General features: G+C 36.8%; 1 protein-coding gene across 1 annotated transcript in view; it reads right to left on the bottom strand.

The window, feature by feature from the left end:
• The window catches only part of LOC147911961 (dystrophin-like), a 203,895-nt gene that overhangs the window by 124,228 nt on the left and 63,881 nt on the right, over positions 1–15,786 (bottom strand). Inside the window, exon 11 of the mRNA XM_087426448.1 lies at positions 14,505–14,654. Coding sequence (XP_087282574.1) covers positions 14,505–14,654 — 150 coding nt within the window. The remainder of the gene's footprint in view (positions 1–14,504; positions 14,655–15,786) is intronic.

The raw sequence follows: 15,786 nt of genomic DNA, 5'->3' as shown, positions 1-15,786 counted from the left end.
TTCCCAACCTCCTCTCTCCTCTGTCTCTTCCCCACAGTGGCATCTTCTCATCACCTGTAGTTGAAACTCATTGTGCTGTAGTTGTTTGAGTGGGAGAGGAGCAACCAGGTCTCAGGCGGTGGGCCCTCCCTTGTAAGGCTGTTGCACTTGTCATAAGTCAGATATAGCTAAGATTAAGCTGTGGACAATGTTTACTGCAGCCACGCAGGACTGCTTAGTGTCTTTCAAACTAGTACCACAGAGAATGTCTCTTCCATCTAGATTATAGTCCAAGAGGGAGAGAGAGGTAGTATATTGGGGGATCATAGTGATGCACTTTCTATGCCATCAAGAATTTGGTGTGGTTTCCTAGAAAGTGCTCATTCTACTCCAGCAGGGAACTGTGGTCTTGAAGGAGAACCACTTCTCCCCCTGCTTTGTTTAATTGTTTAGGAATTGAAAACGAGATTCATCTCTGGAATAAAGAGATCACTCAGCTCTAATGAGCAGTAGATAGACATGAAAAAGTTAGTCCACACTGGGAATGAACCTGAAACACAGGGCACGTCAGTTAGCTGGACTGTCTTAAACAATTCACGCTCAGGTATAAAGGTCAAGGCCAGAGTCCCCAAACCTGAACAATCATCAGAATATAGAGGAATTTTTCAAACTACAGTTCCCAGACTCAATCAAATTCTACTAAATTAGAAATTCAAAGGGAGTTGGAAGGGAATACATATAGACTAAAATTTCTGTACCCTTCCATCTGTGTGATTTTGATGACTCACCAGATTTGAAAAGAATTATCAAGAGTGAAATTTGAAAGAAAAGATGCCTTAAATAAGAATTAAATAATAACACAGAAATGCAATTAATTGGGCTCACAACAAAAAAGAGGGAAGGGCAGAGTACTATCAAATTGGCCATATCTCAATGCAGATCAGAAAACAATACGAAACTTCATCAATTTCATTTGCTACTTTTAATGGAAAGTTCCTAATAAATATGTATATTCTATGATTTAAGAAACAGCTTGATGAACGTGGAAAATATTTTTATTCCACATTCCATACATGGATTGCTCTGAGATACTAGAATACATTGCAAAGAAATGTTCTTGAATGTTCCCTCTCCCATTTCTTTCTTTTTAAAACAACAGACAAGTAATTTTAGTGCAGATTTGCCTGAGTATTAAACAGTTTAGATCATTCAACCCAAAAATCTATGAAGTGGCTTGAAAAGAAAAGTGGTTTAAAAAGAGCCTAGAGCGGTAAAGTAAGATGGATGAGACAGATGAACATTTACCTTGAGAATAGTATTTTATGTTAGAGGAATTAAATATTAGTTGTAAATTATGACAGACGTAAATAAAAGTTATAGAAAGTTTCATTAAAATAAAGAGAAAAGCTCAAGGAATTTTTATGAAAGTGTACATAGATAATAAAATGAAAAGAAAAACTTCAATCCAAAAATTCTGTGCTAGTGATTTAATTATTGCAATTAATTAGTGTTTAGGTCTTAATATCAGATGTTTTTCATTTCTATATTAACTCTCTCTTTTGCTATTCCAACTTTAGAAGGAGCTCAATTACCAACTTATAAGAAATTTAAAGACAAGATACCTGTAAATGGACATATTCACATTCATTCATAAAGATTTTAATGCTCTCTCAAAGCAAAAATAATTTGTCTGGAGTTAATATATAATACTTAAATATTAACTAGGTATTAAAATAGAATATAGAAATACAGACAAAAACATACACGTGTGTATGTGTGTTCCTTTGTGTCTGGACTAAAAGAGCTAATATATTTAGTATACAAACAGAGAAGAAAATTTTAACTACGACCTTATAAAATATTTCAGAAATGTCAATGCAAATGGCCCAGGAAACACTATTTATTGGAGTAGGGTAAATTATATTTAAAGATAAATTATTATTATTAAATTATTATTACTCACAAAATTTTAAAAAATAAATCAATTTCCATGATTCATGGTGATTAAAATAAGAATGAAACACATTTATCATCGACCTTTGTTCTTGTGAAGGTTACATAATATTTCAGTTCCTCTATCTATAAAATGGAGGGTAATTAAACTCCAAATACAAGATGCATGTTACAATATTATTAAAAACAAGAATCAAGGTAACTCCCATAATTGTTGGTAGGAAAAGAAAGATAACTTTCTCAGATAACAAAAGAAGATACAGCAAACAGAGGAGAAAAACTATGTTCTATTTTAAAAAATAAAAAGCATATACTGCCTTATTTTTCTTACATTAAAGAGTGCTGGGCCATTGGGTTTATCATCTGTGTGTAAATATTACACAGGTGAGATTTTTCCCCTCAAAATCTAATCACTCTTGCCCAACTATTCAATTAAAATTATTATGAGAGCAAGTTGCATAGTCCACTACTCAGCTCAAAAATAAAGTCACCTTGAACACAGATGTTCGGCATAACAGTCTGCTTGCGGTGCATTTTTTATATACAGGTAATAGTTTTATCACAGAGCATTCAACCTAGGAAAGTCAAAATTCAAGATATCCAATATCCTTTCCCCCACTGTAAGGAAAGAAAGCACCAAACTCAAAACATGGAAAAATGTAATCCTAGAAACTATATCCATTATTAATACTCTAAGAATTAGATAAAAATTCCGCCTTTCAAAATATTAAAACATTTATCATTGGTTTATCATCCCCAGTCAAATCTTTTTAAACAATGATGTTCTGTAGAAATGAGCCTAAGTTCTGTAACTCCTGAACAATTTCAAAAGCAATCTAGGTGTAAAATTAAGCAAACGTATACAATGACAATCAGGGCTGGCATCTGGGGCATATGCAACCTGTGCAGTCATGCAGTGCTCCATGCCTAGGCTTGGGTTAATGCTCTGCTGTCACTGTCTTGAAACTCTTCATTTTTGAGCAAGGAGCCTGCATTTTCTTCTTGCACTAGGCCCCGAAAATTAAGTAGTTGACCCTAAGTACAATAATTTGGGGAAAATGGCCAATAGCTATAATGTTGAAATAAGAATCCAAACTAAATTGGGTAAGTTACAGGAATAAATTTTAAAAGATCATGAAATTCAAATTAGAGGCACCAGGACACGGTGACATACTGGTGGAGGAAAAATGAATACCAAATGAATGACTTCCAAATATGAATATAATTGGAAGATAAGACTCCAAAGAGCAGTGTCTTAGTTGTTTCAGGCTATAATCAAATACATCCTGGCATTACTAAATAAAGATAATGGAAATAAAAGTCCCTTTTCTCTTGAATGTCCCTGCGTCCTAATGTGTACAGTTGTGAATAAAATGATTATTTCACAGAAAACTGTGGGAAAAATTTACATAACTGACGGTTTCCATTGCAAAACATTTTACTGACTACTACTGAGTCTATAATATTATTTGCTAACACTTCTATTTATTTTAAATTGATCTTGATAACAGAAGAGCTCCTATTCCAAATGCTTTCCATTCTCATTTCCTCAAAGGCACCAGTTCTCTATTCTCCCATCTCCACTTTTTCATGCCACCAATCCTATACAACCTATAAAAGATGTCGCTCCCTCTCACGTATGGAGTCTTCCATGAGTAAATTTTCTGATCCTTACTACTCTTCAGAATATCTTCCTATTATCTCAAGTCTCTCTCTCTACTTCCAAAGTCCATCTTTCCATTTTTGCTCATATAACCTCTCCTGTAAGACCTTGCTCTTACATATTAAGTATGTATCTCTATTGGATCTTCCCTCAGATTACAAACATGCCTAAATCTTCACTGTCCTAAAAGTTAATAAGGTGTAAAATTAACTCTTTCCTATTACTCAACTTAAGCCACTGGCTCTTCTCTCTTTTGTCATCACCAAATATATATATATTTTTAATTTTCAAAGACATACAAATTATTTTTTCCAGCTTTATTGAGATATAATTGACACATAACACTGTGTAAGGTTACAGTGTACATCTTGATTTGATACATTTGTAAATTGCAAAATGATTACCATCATAGTATTAGCTACCACCTCTATGCCATCACATAGTTACCATTTCTTGCCACCAAACATTTTGAAGAACAATTTACATTTACTGTCTCTACTTTACCTCTGCCCATTTCCTCTTTTACCTCAATTTAATCTCACAGTTGCCCCTCCAGGAGCTGAACAATTATAATTAATGAGTGAATGGGTGAATGGGAACTGGGCAAATAAATCCAGCTAGTAGAGACTACTTTTGTAAGTACTAGGTTCTGTATTTTATACATAGACAACTTAGGAAGAAGAGAGCTAAAAATTATTTTAAGTATTTTTATATGCCAAGAGGGAGGTTAAATATTAGAAGTTGGCTGATTCTAAATTCACTAACTCTCTACCATTTTAGAAAAAATTCAGTAGTTCATAACATTTTACTCTTTAAATATAGTTAACTTTGTTTATATCCTTTTCATTATAATTAGACATATCAAAAATCTTAGTCTGTAAGAGTAATCCAATCAGTAATTTAATACATAGATCTATTCTCATTGGCCTAATATTTTTGCTAAAAATTATACTTTACCAGTAAGACAGATGAAGACACAGCATTTTTTTATATTTGGCTTCTGTAATCATCTGGAGCATAGGTTTGATATCATCTTTGATATTTGGTGACAGTCTATTTATAGACAGAGGCCAAGATATTTGATATTTTTCTCTTAAGGACACACCGGTATAAAGAGGTCTAGAAGTGACTGAGTATGACTGAAGTTAAAAGAACCTGGTTCATAAAGAAAAATATGGGTGGCTTATATACCTCTTATTGCCTGCCAGACCACATTTAGATCTGCTGAGACTACCTTTCAGATCTGCTGGAGAGAGGCTGCTGAAGAAAGAGAAGAGCTCAAGATTACTTTAAATTTTCTGGCCTGAGAAATTTAAAGAATGAGTTGGCATGAACAAGGATAGAGAAAACTGTGTTGGGCAGGTTTGATAGGAACTCAAATCTGAGTATGTTAAGTTTGAGTTGTCTATTAGACAACCAAGTAGAGATATAATAGGAGGGAGGCTATACAGGTCTAAAGTTTAGGGCAGAGGTCTGTACTGGAGATAATATTTTGAGAGTCATTAGCATGTAAAGGATATTTAAAGCCACGACACTGCATAAAATATCAAAAGGAGTCGGTGTAGCAAAAAAAGAGAGCATGAAGCTTAAAAATTGTTTTATATACAACTGGATCCAGTTTGCCAAAATTTGTCTTAGAATTTTTCCTTATATGTTTATGAGTGAGATTGGCATGGGACTCTCCTTCTTGTACCATTTTTGTCAAATTTTAGTAAAAAGACTTTCTAGTCTTATATTTTTCAGCCTGCTTTAATCAGCTTGAGCTGCTATAACAAACTACCATAGATTAGGTGGCTTAAATAGCACACATTTCATACAGTCTGGAGGCTGACAAGTCCAAGATCAAGGTGTCTGAAGATTCAGTGCCTGGTGATGGCCCTCTTTCTGGTTTGCAAATGGCCTCCCTTCTTGGAGTACTCATACGGCTGAGACAATCATCTCTCATGTCTCCTATCAGTGCATCTCAGAGCCTCTATTGGGGTTTCTTTCTTTCTTTTAGAAAGGGTCTGCTGAGGTAAAATCTCAGTTTCTTTTTCTCTGAAAATGTCTAACTTGCCCTTGTAATTTTGCTAGGTTCAGAGTTCTAGGCTGATGGTAATTTTTTCTCAATATCTTGAAAATGATTTTCCACTTTTTTATTCTGATTTGTTTGCTATAGTTTAAAAGTCTAACGATGTCTAAGTTTCATTCCTTCAAAGCTGATCTGTCTCAGCTCTCTGGTTGCTAATATAAATTTATCTTTGTCTTTGGAATGCTGCAGTTTCACTGAGATATTTATAAGAGTAGATTTCCATTGGTTTATTCTGCCTGTTATATCTTGTGCTTCCTGGTTAAGTGGATTATGTCACTGGCTCAGGAAATTTTTCTTCAACATCCTTCACATGTTCCTCCATATCCATTTTCTTTATTCTCTTCTTCAGAACCTCTCACTAAACATAAGTTAGGTATTCATAATCTACTTCAAATATCTTTTGCCTTCCGGTTCATATCTTTTACCTCCTTAGTTTTTGGTACCACATTCTCTATATCATCTTTCAATCTTCTCAACTTATTTTTTCTTCAAGTGTTTAATATACATTAAACATTCCCATTATTTTTTAATTTTTAGAGTGATAACTTTAATTTTAGTAGTTTTATTTTGATCTTTGTCAAATCTTTCTCATCAACTGTGTTTTATTCCTCATTCAATTTTCAATATCATCTACTACTTTAATATTTTACCTACTTATTTTATACTAATCATCTGGCAATTCTAATATCTGAAATTGTAGGAGAGGTGGTCTAAATTCCCTCTGCGTTGTATGTAATGACCTCGCTTCATGATGGCTTGTTTTCATATGCTTGTGGGTTTTTTTTTTATTGTGACCTCAAAGTTCGCTGAATTTAATCTGTGAGAATACTATGGCATTTTTCTTTCTAAAGGATTTGGATTTGCTTATAACTAGTGCTAGGGTGCTACCAACCTGGAGCTACTTTAACTTAATCTCTTATCTTGGGGATTCCTTGACCCTTATTGGTAATATACACTCAAATAAGAGATTCTCACAAGAATAGGTTTACAGTTACACATTTTCTGATGAGATGATTATAAATATTCTCACTACTACTTTTATAATTAGAGTGGGAAAAGAGATAGACATATCACTATATTGGTATCCTTTGCAGAGAGATAGAATATTCCCTCTCCATCATTTTACTGAAGATATAACCTGAGTTTTATGTAGAATCTCTCTTCAGCTTTCTCCATTTGCTTGAGCCTGAGGCTCAGATTTCTCTTCTATCAAATGGCTTAATTTGCTCAAAATCTGGGTTCCTAGAATCAGCTTTTAGCACCAGGGCAATGACAGGGTCAGTGTACATAGTTACATTATTCCTATGGCTTCAGTTCCATCCAATTTTTTTGTCCCAGCCTTTAAAGGTTTACTGATATTTCCTTGCAAGAGACAAAACATTGAAAAGCATATTTGTTGGAAATTTCTCAGCATCTTGGTGTTTTGCAGAGGGCATTTTAGAATATTTAGTCTGCCTCACCATTGGGAATGGAAGCCAGCCTCTTCTCAACATATGTGAAGTGAGCTTATCAAATCTACCTCATAAAACTAATATGGGGATTAAGTTTAATACTGTTTATAATTGCTTAGCACAGGGACTGACATAAAAATGTGCTCAATAAATAGCGGCTATTACTAGTGATATTATTATAGATTGATATTTTCTAAGAAGTAAACATATTGACAAAATCATAAAGCATATTCTTTTATTAGACAAATGGCTTTCCAATAAAATTTTGACCTCCTGACTGATATACTGTCACTTATTTTTCCTGGATTGCTTTATAGTCTTCCTCCAATCAATATTTGTCTATTCTGGTCTGTCTATGTTAAGGTAGATGTGACACTGAGTGAACAATTCCAAGTCATAATTACCTGGAACAATTAATGAGTCCCTCAAGCTGTCTATCATGAAAGTTACTATTAAAGCAGAATTAACCAATTTAGATTTTGCCTCTTCTCTTTTACTCCATCTGCTGTTTAATGTCAGCTGAAAGAACTTATAGATGATTCAAGAGGGACAGAAATGGGGGCATTAATAATACACAAGAAAAATGAAAGGATCACTACTAATCAAGAGAACCGGTGAAGGCTTTGGATTTCTAAACGTGTGATTTTAATATTTAAGACTCTAAAATGTGTTCTTTGAATTAGTCATCACCAATACTTTTTTTTTTTTTCCGAGGAAGATCAGCCCTGAGCTAACATCCATGCCAATCCTCCTCTTTTTGCTGAGGAAGACCGGCTCTGAGCTAACATCTATTGCCAATCCTCCTCCTTTTTTTTCCCCCCAAAGCCCCAGTAGATAGTTGTATGTCATAGCTGCACATCCTTCTAGTTGCTGTATGTGGGACGCGGCCTCAGCATGGCCGGAGAAGTGGTGTGTCGGAGCGCGGCAGGGATCCGAACCCGGGCCACCAGCAGCGGAGCGCGCGCACTTAACCACTAAGCCACGGGGCCGGCCCCAAGTCATCACCAATACTTTTAACTTCAAGCTGTAAGCTTTCCTTAGAAATTGGGAAACTAGTTAACTACAATATTCACTTCTTACCAGGCAGCATTTATTTTCAATATAAGGAAAGGATCACTGAAGATGGAGGTAGTGCTGTCAAATGGTCATGTGCCTGGGCTCCAAGCAGAAAGAGACTTGGGTCTAAATGCTCGGTAGCCTCTTACAAGCTTTGTGGTCTTTGATACCCTTTCCATTTCTATAAAATGGGCATGTAAAAGATCTTATACCATATGGCTATTGTGAGAGCAAATGAGAAAATGTATTTCAGACACTTAGAGCAGTGCCTGGGTCTCTGTAATCATTATACTATCATTGCTATTATTATACATTTTGCTGTATCACTAACACATCTTCTGTAGCTTCGTTACTCTGTAACAAGTTGTAACAATTAGATGATTTGGTATGATTTTTGGAGCTGTTCCCTGATTTGCTAGCCATCTCTCAAGTCATTACTGTGAGGAGAAAATATACTGCCACATGATTATGAAGAGTGAAAGATGCCTTTTCAAGGAATGGAAATAATTTATTACTTATCTGAATGCAAACTCACACTCTGGAATTAGGAAGGGGATCTAGCATATCTCTTTTAAATATTCATAGGCAATAAAAACTCTGGCTGTTTGATTGATTTAACAGGAATTGAATGTTACCTTTGATCTGCATAATTGCAGCTATAAGAAACATTAGGTAGGCAATAAAAAAAAACGCCCACAAACTTCTGACATAGGCATTTAATTGAGAAGAAAATGGGCTAAGGCTCATCTTCAAGTGAAAGGGCACTTTGTTTATTAATGGAAAAACTGTTTTTCTTTAGCCAACAAAAAAAAAAATCAAGAAAATTACGGCTTAAAACAAATTCAGAATTTTTTACTATAACAATCTAATGCACAACATGGATTTTTTTTGGAAAATAAAAGAAATCGACTTACAAATTCTGTTACTGTACTCACTTTATTTCCCCAGCCCCCTAGATAATTTATCCCAAGGCTCTATCTACATTGCAGCAAAACACCAGTCTTTTCAACTAAATATTCAATGGGAACATCCAAACGACTGATTTAGCTAACAAATTATTAGGTGTTTCTCTGTTACCTAAGTAGTTTGGAACTGATCAAAGCACTCAGCTTATACCCTGAGAAATAGGATAACCCTGTTACTACCCGTCGTTTTAACTCAACCTCATATCTTTAAAGTCACATCAGCTTATTAAAGACTAGCACAACAGAATTTGAGAAGGATATTATCTCTAACATGATGTGGTTTTCATCAAAGCTCTAAAGCACCAAATATGCTTTATTTTCATTGCTAAATTACTCTCAGGCTACTATTGGCTAGATATTTTATATAAGCATAGCCTGATAGTAGTTTCAGGTTTATTTATTGTTACTATAGCATTCTGTTTAATTGACTATCGAGGTAGAAATGGAGAACTTCCAATTTTAAGACTTCAGGGATGATTTAAAAAGTCCTTTTGTCAGTCTTCTGCATTTTATCTAAATAATGGTGTGTGCATTTCATATTGGAACATATGTATTTGTTTGTCTATTCCTGTCCTTGGGGGGATACGTACACACGCACATGAACACACATTGCTTTGAGGGTAGGTACTATAGCATCAACCTAGTAAAAATAAAAATGCCAATCATTTATTGAATATGCACTATGTTCCTAGCACTATGGTAAGCGCTTTCCACGTAGTATTTTATATTTTGCTCAGGAGAACCCTATGAAACAGGATCTGTTATCACAGATGAGAAATGGAAGATTGAAAATATAACTCAAGGTCACATAGCCAATGAGGTCGTGGAGGGATATGGCAGTTATCAACTTATTGTCTTTCAACATTGATCTGTTTGTGATACTGGAATATTTCTCTTTGCCAGCTGGCATGATGCTAAACTTTGTAAGTAGAGGGCGTTGGAGTGACACTGGGGGAGGTAAAGGTTTCTAGTGTTCCAGTACGTTTTGACTTCTTTCTTGCTCCTGTGGCTCTGGGTTGGCCTGTCGGATGCCCAGGGGAGCGAACCTCCTCTGTTCCCCACTCCCCCTTCCATAAACTTCAACAGCCCCCTCAACAGGTGTCTTCTGACAAGTTCTATGGGTACCCCAGTGACAAGTTCAGCATGGGTGGCAAATCCATGGGCAGCTTCCTGGAGCCCAAGCTGGTTTCCCTAAATTAAGCAGCATCAACTACAGACAGCTTCCCAGTAAGTCCAACGGGCATCCCATTCAGCTTCCCAGCAAATTCAATAGCATCCCCCACAGGTTATTCCCTATGAATTTTGTCAGCACTCCACTCCAAGTTTCCCTTCATACAAGCTTCAGCTCACTGACTATGCAGTAGCTCTGGGTCAGGTCAACCCAGCGAACTTATTTACCATTTCATGGGCTTGACACACACTCTTTCCAAATGGATTTGAATCCCAGCCTTGGGTAGAGCTCCTCCCTTTCCAAGTCAGTTCCTTCCCTGGGTACCACCCCTCAGCCCTAGGGTATTCTTTTGAATTTCTTTTATTATCTCTTAAAAATTAATTCCCAGTAAATAGTTAATATTTATTTGTATTAAACCTTCCCTGTTCAAGTGACTGTCTAGTTTCAGTGACCTGTCTGACCCTGACTAATACAAGGAGCTATTTCAACCCAAGTTTTTCTGATTCAATATTTAATGCTTTAACAACTCTGTTTGGATTTAGCAGAGTAGGTGTTCAATCAAGGTTTGCTATTGAGTTGAATTATTCTTTATTGGAGGAAAATGCCAGGTTACACACCGAAGACCTTTGAAAATAAAGACATAAGTAGTTTTTGTGTTACTAAAGGTTTGCATGAATATTACATAAATGAGGCTGATACCAAGATCAGGTTAGAGAGTGATCTATTCCTAAGGACAGAATAGATAGACTCTGAAACATTGTTAAAGATTAAAATTTGGGCCTTTTCACAGCTTAGTCAAGGTCAGTTTTACAATGTGACTTGTGATTTTTTGCTTGAACTACAATTTCTAACCTGAGACTCACATTCAAATATAAATAAAAGTGCATTCCAAGTCCACATCAAAATCCAAATTTAAATGACCTTTGAGTTAATTGTCAGCTAAGAACATCTACTTCTACTCAGGTCCAATAACAGTGCGACAAGGATGAAGGGCCAAGGGATTGTTTGGAATTCCCTTTTCCAATTCCCTGGTCTTTGTATTAATATGAAGAAAATATGACTAAACTACTCAACAAAGACAGTGGCAGGATTCAGGACTGTTGGAAGCTGGCTGCTGGCACCTTCACACTGATCAGCCCCACTGTCACCTACTTCTCTTTAGGATCAGAGAGAGGGGAGGCTCTGCTACTCAGGACTTCTTTCTTTCCAACCTAAAACATGATCACGCTTCTCCCCCACTTAAATAACAAAAGGTTTCCTGCATAGCCCCAGCTACCACCCACCCCCTTGGGACCTTTCTTTCCCTTCACAGCCAAACTCCTCTCAAGGATAGTGCACACCTGCTTTTCCCTCTTCCTCCTCTCTAATGTCTTCTGTATTGCATTGTCACCAGAGTCTATCCCCAGGGAAACTCCACCAAAACTGCTCCAGCAAAGGTGCTAAGTGAAGTTCTTTTTGCCCAATTCTATCTTCATCTTACCAGGCCTCTCTATTGTATTTGACATTTTTTCATGACACTTCTTTATAAACCTCCTAAGCACCCTGGTTTTAACTTGAGTCTCCTCTTACCTCTTTGACTATCTCTTCTCATCTCCTTTGTAGACACTGTTTCCTCTGTCTAAAACTTGATTTTTTTTTTCCTAAGGCAATTCGCAAAATATGACTTATTGAAATTACCAGTTTCATACAAAATTCCGCATTGCTCTTCTGTGATCTGAACTGTGCTTTTTCTTACAGATGGAAAGGTCTATCAAAAAAGGCTGCTGGATGGCATAAAGTTTCTTAAAGGTGAGTGAGAAACTTAATAAAATGCAAATCAACCTGAGATCATCATGTTTGGCATTTATACTATTTCCTTGTGATTAAATTGTAAACCCTGCCATCTAACATAAAACTTGATTTTGAGTATAACTCCTAAATTCTGTCCACGATTCTTTTTCTTTTGGCTTACCTGGGGTGATTTCATGAACTCTACAGTTTCAACTAGCAGGTGGCCTGGTAAATTCCACATCTGTGTAACTAGTCTGGATCAGTCTCTTTAACTTCAGGGCTGTACATCTCTTCTACTGGATTATGGAAGAGCCTTTCCTGGATGCTCCATAAGTACTGTAGCAGATCCTGCTGGTGCCCTGCCACATAATTACTTAACCTTATAACCTCTGAGTTCACCGGAAGCTACGGTAGCCAGTTTGTGCACGCGCTGCTAGATTCCCACCTGAAGTACCCATATCTCTCAATTTTACTGCCCTCGGCAGCCCAGAAGTACTGGGATTTTATGCACTCAAGGGCAATCCGCAAACAAAAAGGGAAGACAACTGGTGGATAGGCACTCCAGCTTCCATTAGCTCAACTGGAGAGTTCTAATCGTGCTCTGTAACACTGATGTTCTAAGTGATTTCTTTAAGGCTTTCAGTGGGATTGAGCCCAGTCACTCACAGTGGAAACTCACTGATAAAAGCACCCTTTATCAACCTTGCAAATTTTCACTCTTGTATCCTCTCCCAGATTAACTACCGGCACTAAGTCCTTGACCCGGGATTGCTGCATTTGGTTGGTATCAAACTTAAGCAGGGACCTCAGGTTCAAGGGGAGTAAAAAGTGACACGTGATCTTTTACTTCCAAACTTGCTGTTCTTTTCTTACTTTCTCAATTTTGTTTATGAAAAATAACAGATACCCAGTTACCTAAATCAGAAACCCAGATGCTCTCCTAGATTTGTCATTTTCTCTGTACCTATCACCACTGCCCTTGCCTTCAACTAAGGTAAAACATCGCTTCTTACGTGGTCTCACTGCCTGCAATCTCCCTATCTCTCAGATCGCCCATTCTCCACAGTCACCTCAGAGGTACTGTAATCAGATGGTGGCACCTCTCTTCTCCTTCCGCCTTCCATTTTAAACCCTCCAGCAGTTCCCTGAGCGCATGGTTATAGAGCAGGCTGTTTGTGAAGCACAGCTCTCCCTCAGCAATCTTGCTCATGCCTCCTTGTTCAGGCTCCCCTTCAACCACTCCCTCATTTGCACTTTATGCTCCAGCAAAACCTAACGGATTGCAGATTCACGTATATAACCACCGTCATACTTCCAATTCTTTGCATGTATTAGTGTCCACCTGCCTGGAATTGCCCTCCTACACTTGCCCACTTGGCTATCTCCTAGTCTAATTGGAAAATGTAGTTCACAACTAATCTTCTCTAAGAAAGCTACCCCAAATACCTTCCTGACACTCACAGATATGTGCCCTTTTTCTGTCTTCTCTAATCCTCTGTGATAACTTTTAACACAAGTTTTTGCATCTTATAAAGATATTATTTGTTTTTATGTCCTGAACACACTATGAAATCAATGAATTTTTGCTTAACTAATTAATGTCTATAAGTAATAAAGGGTAGGAACTTTTTTTTACTTATCACCACGCCTTAGAACAGTGTTCCATATGTTGTAGATGCACTTAGTAAATGGGTATGGAACTGAACTTTATTATGAGCTATTTTTTCTTCTTGACAAATAATCCATTCTTGATTTAGGAGAGTGTATGGAAAACATTGTTTGATTGGGAGAAATATGTTATTTTCTTTTAATTTTGATTTGAAAAATTCATACAATGTGTATGAATTTTTAAGTATGAAAATGCCCCTGTTACATATAAATTAAAACTCTTTTGCATTATTTTGGAAGAATAAACAATATCTAGGGTGCTAAAAGAATCAAATGCATTATTAAGAGTTTACATATGACCATAACCAACATGTGTGTGTGTGCGTGTTTGTGTCTATGTGCAGAGAAAAGGAGAGAGAGAGAGAGAGGAGAAAGAGAGGAGAGAGAGAGAGAGGGAGAGAGATATGAGGATATCTATACATATTGGTTAATCTTGGGTGGGGGAAAAAACTTTGTGGTCAGATAAGATCCGATTAGGAACATTAGATTAACTATTTACTCATTTGTGGACCTGAGCATGTTATATTTGCTATGTCTCAGTTTCCTGTTAAAACCCATACTTTATCATGCTTTTGTAAGATAAAATGACATAATACACATGTAAATATTTCAGCCGTGTCTAAATGTGATAATTTCTAAAACCTAGAAGCTGAGCTAATATTTAAAGTACTCCTCATTTTATCTGAGAGGCCTAAAAGTATTTGCTAGACATTTATGCAAATCACTTGAAAGAGATTTTTCACTCTTATCATCATACCTCTTCATGTAGTTCTCTCCAACGAGAATTAAACGTCTCAAGTTCCTCATTGATCAGTTCATCCATGACTCCGCCATCTGTTAGGGTCTGTGCCAATATGCGAATCTGATTCGGGTTATCCTCTGAATGTTGCATCAAATTTTCAAGTGACTGAAACACATTTACAATAACCACTATTTCTCTTCTTTTTCTAAATCCATTGAATTAACACAAAAATGTTCAGTATGTTCTTATTTACATATAATTTAGTTATAAACAATTTAAAGCAATATTTAATTGGGATAATAAAACAGGAAAGGTCATAGCTATTTCCAAAATATGATGCAGCTCCATGTGAATCTTCACAGGCTTGTGGCAGGATTGTGGACTGGGGCACTTAACAAATGATTCCCAGCCACCTTCTCTGACTCTCTCTACTCTAAAACCTGGAAAGGTAACATTCTCAATTTCTCGATTTCTCATAGCTACTGATGGCCAAGTGACATAATTCTGACAATATATGGAGGTAGACATTCAAGAGCAGAATTTCCCTTCCCTAATTAAAAAAAGGCACAGTCTCGTTAGGAGAAATCCCTTTGCCCTTCACACTTTTTCACACATACACAGCTTAGAGGTAGAACAGCCATCTTTGGACTGGGAGGCAATAAAAACGAGGATGAGATCCTTCAAATTGATCATTTAATAGGATAACTGCATGATCATATCCTTTGTTATGGCCATCATCCTTTTAGTAATGCGGTATAAGTTTGCAAGTTTGCTTTATCTTTTTTGGAGGTGCATCATATTGTTGATTCACAATGAATGTTTGGTCAATGAACACCTCTGAATAGGACAAGGACAAAATTATAGTCCACTTGAGACCTCTCTCATTGCTCTTTAATACCTCTTCAGGTTTTACAATTCTCTTGTGACATTAAGGAAATTGGATATAATGATGTCTAGGTTTCTGCTGTGATGTTCTAGGATTCCAATTCTATTCGATCTAAAGAAACACTTTAGGGGCTGGCCCCGTGGCTTAGCAGTTAAGTGCGCGTGCTCCGCTACTGGCGGCCTGGGTTCCGATCCCTGGTGCGCACCAACGCACCCCTTGTCTGGCCATGTTGAGGCAGCGTCCCACATACAGCAACTAGAAGGATGTGCAACTATGACATACAACTATCTACTGGGGCTTTGGGGAGAAAAAGGGAAAAAAAGGAGGAGGACTGGCAATAGATGTTAGCTCAGGGCCAGTCTTCCTCAGCAAAAAGAGGAGGATTGGCATGGATGTTAGCTCAGGGCTGAT

The sequence above is a fragment of the Ceratotherium simum genome, chromosome X (genome assembly GCF_057802395.1).
Source record: "Ceratotherium simum simum isolate JZ-2026a chromosome X, ASM5780239v1, whole genome shotgun sequence".
Taxonomy (NCBI): domain Eukaryota; kingdom Metazoa; phylum Chordata; class Mammalia; order Perissodactyla; family Rhinocerotidae; genus Ceratotherium; species Ceratotherium simum.
Note: the sequence above shows the minus strand (reverse complement) of the source record. Positions and strands in the feature narration are given on the sequence as shown.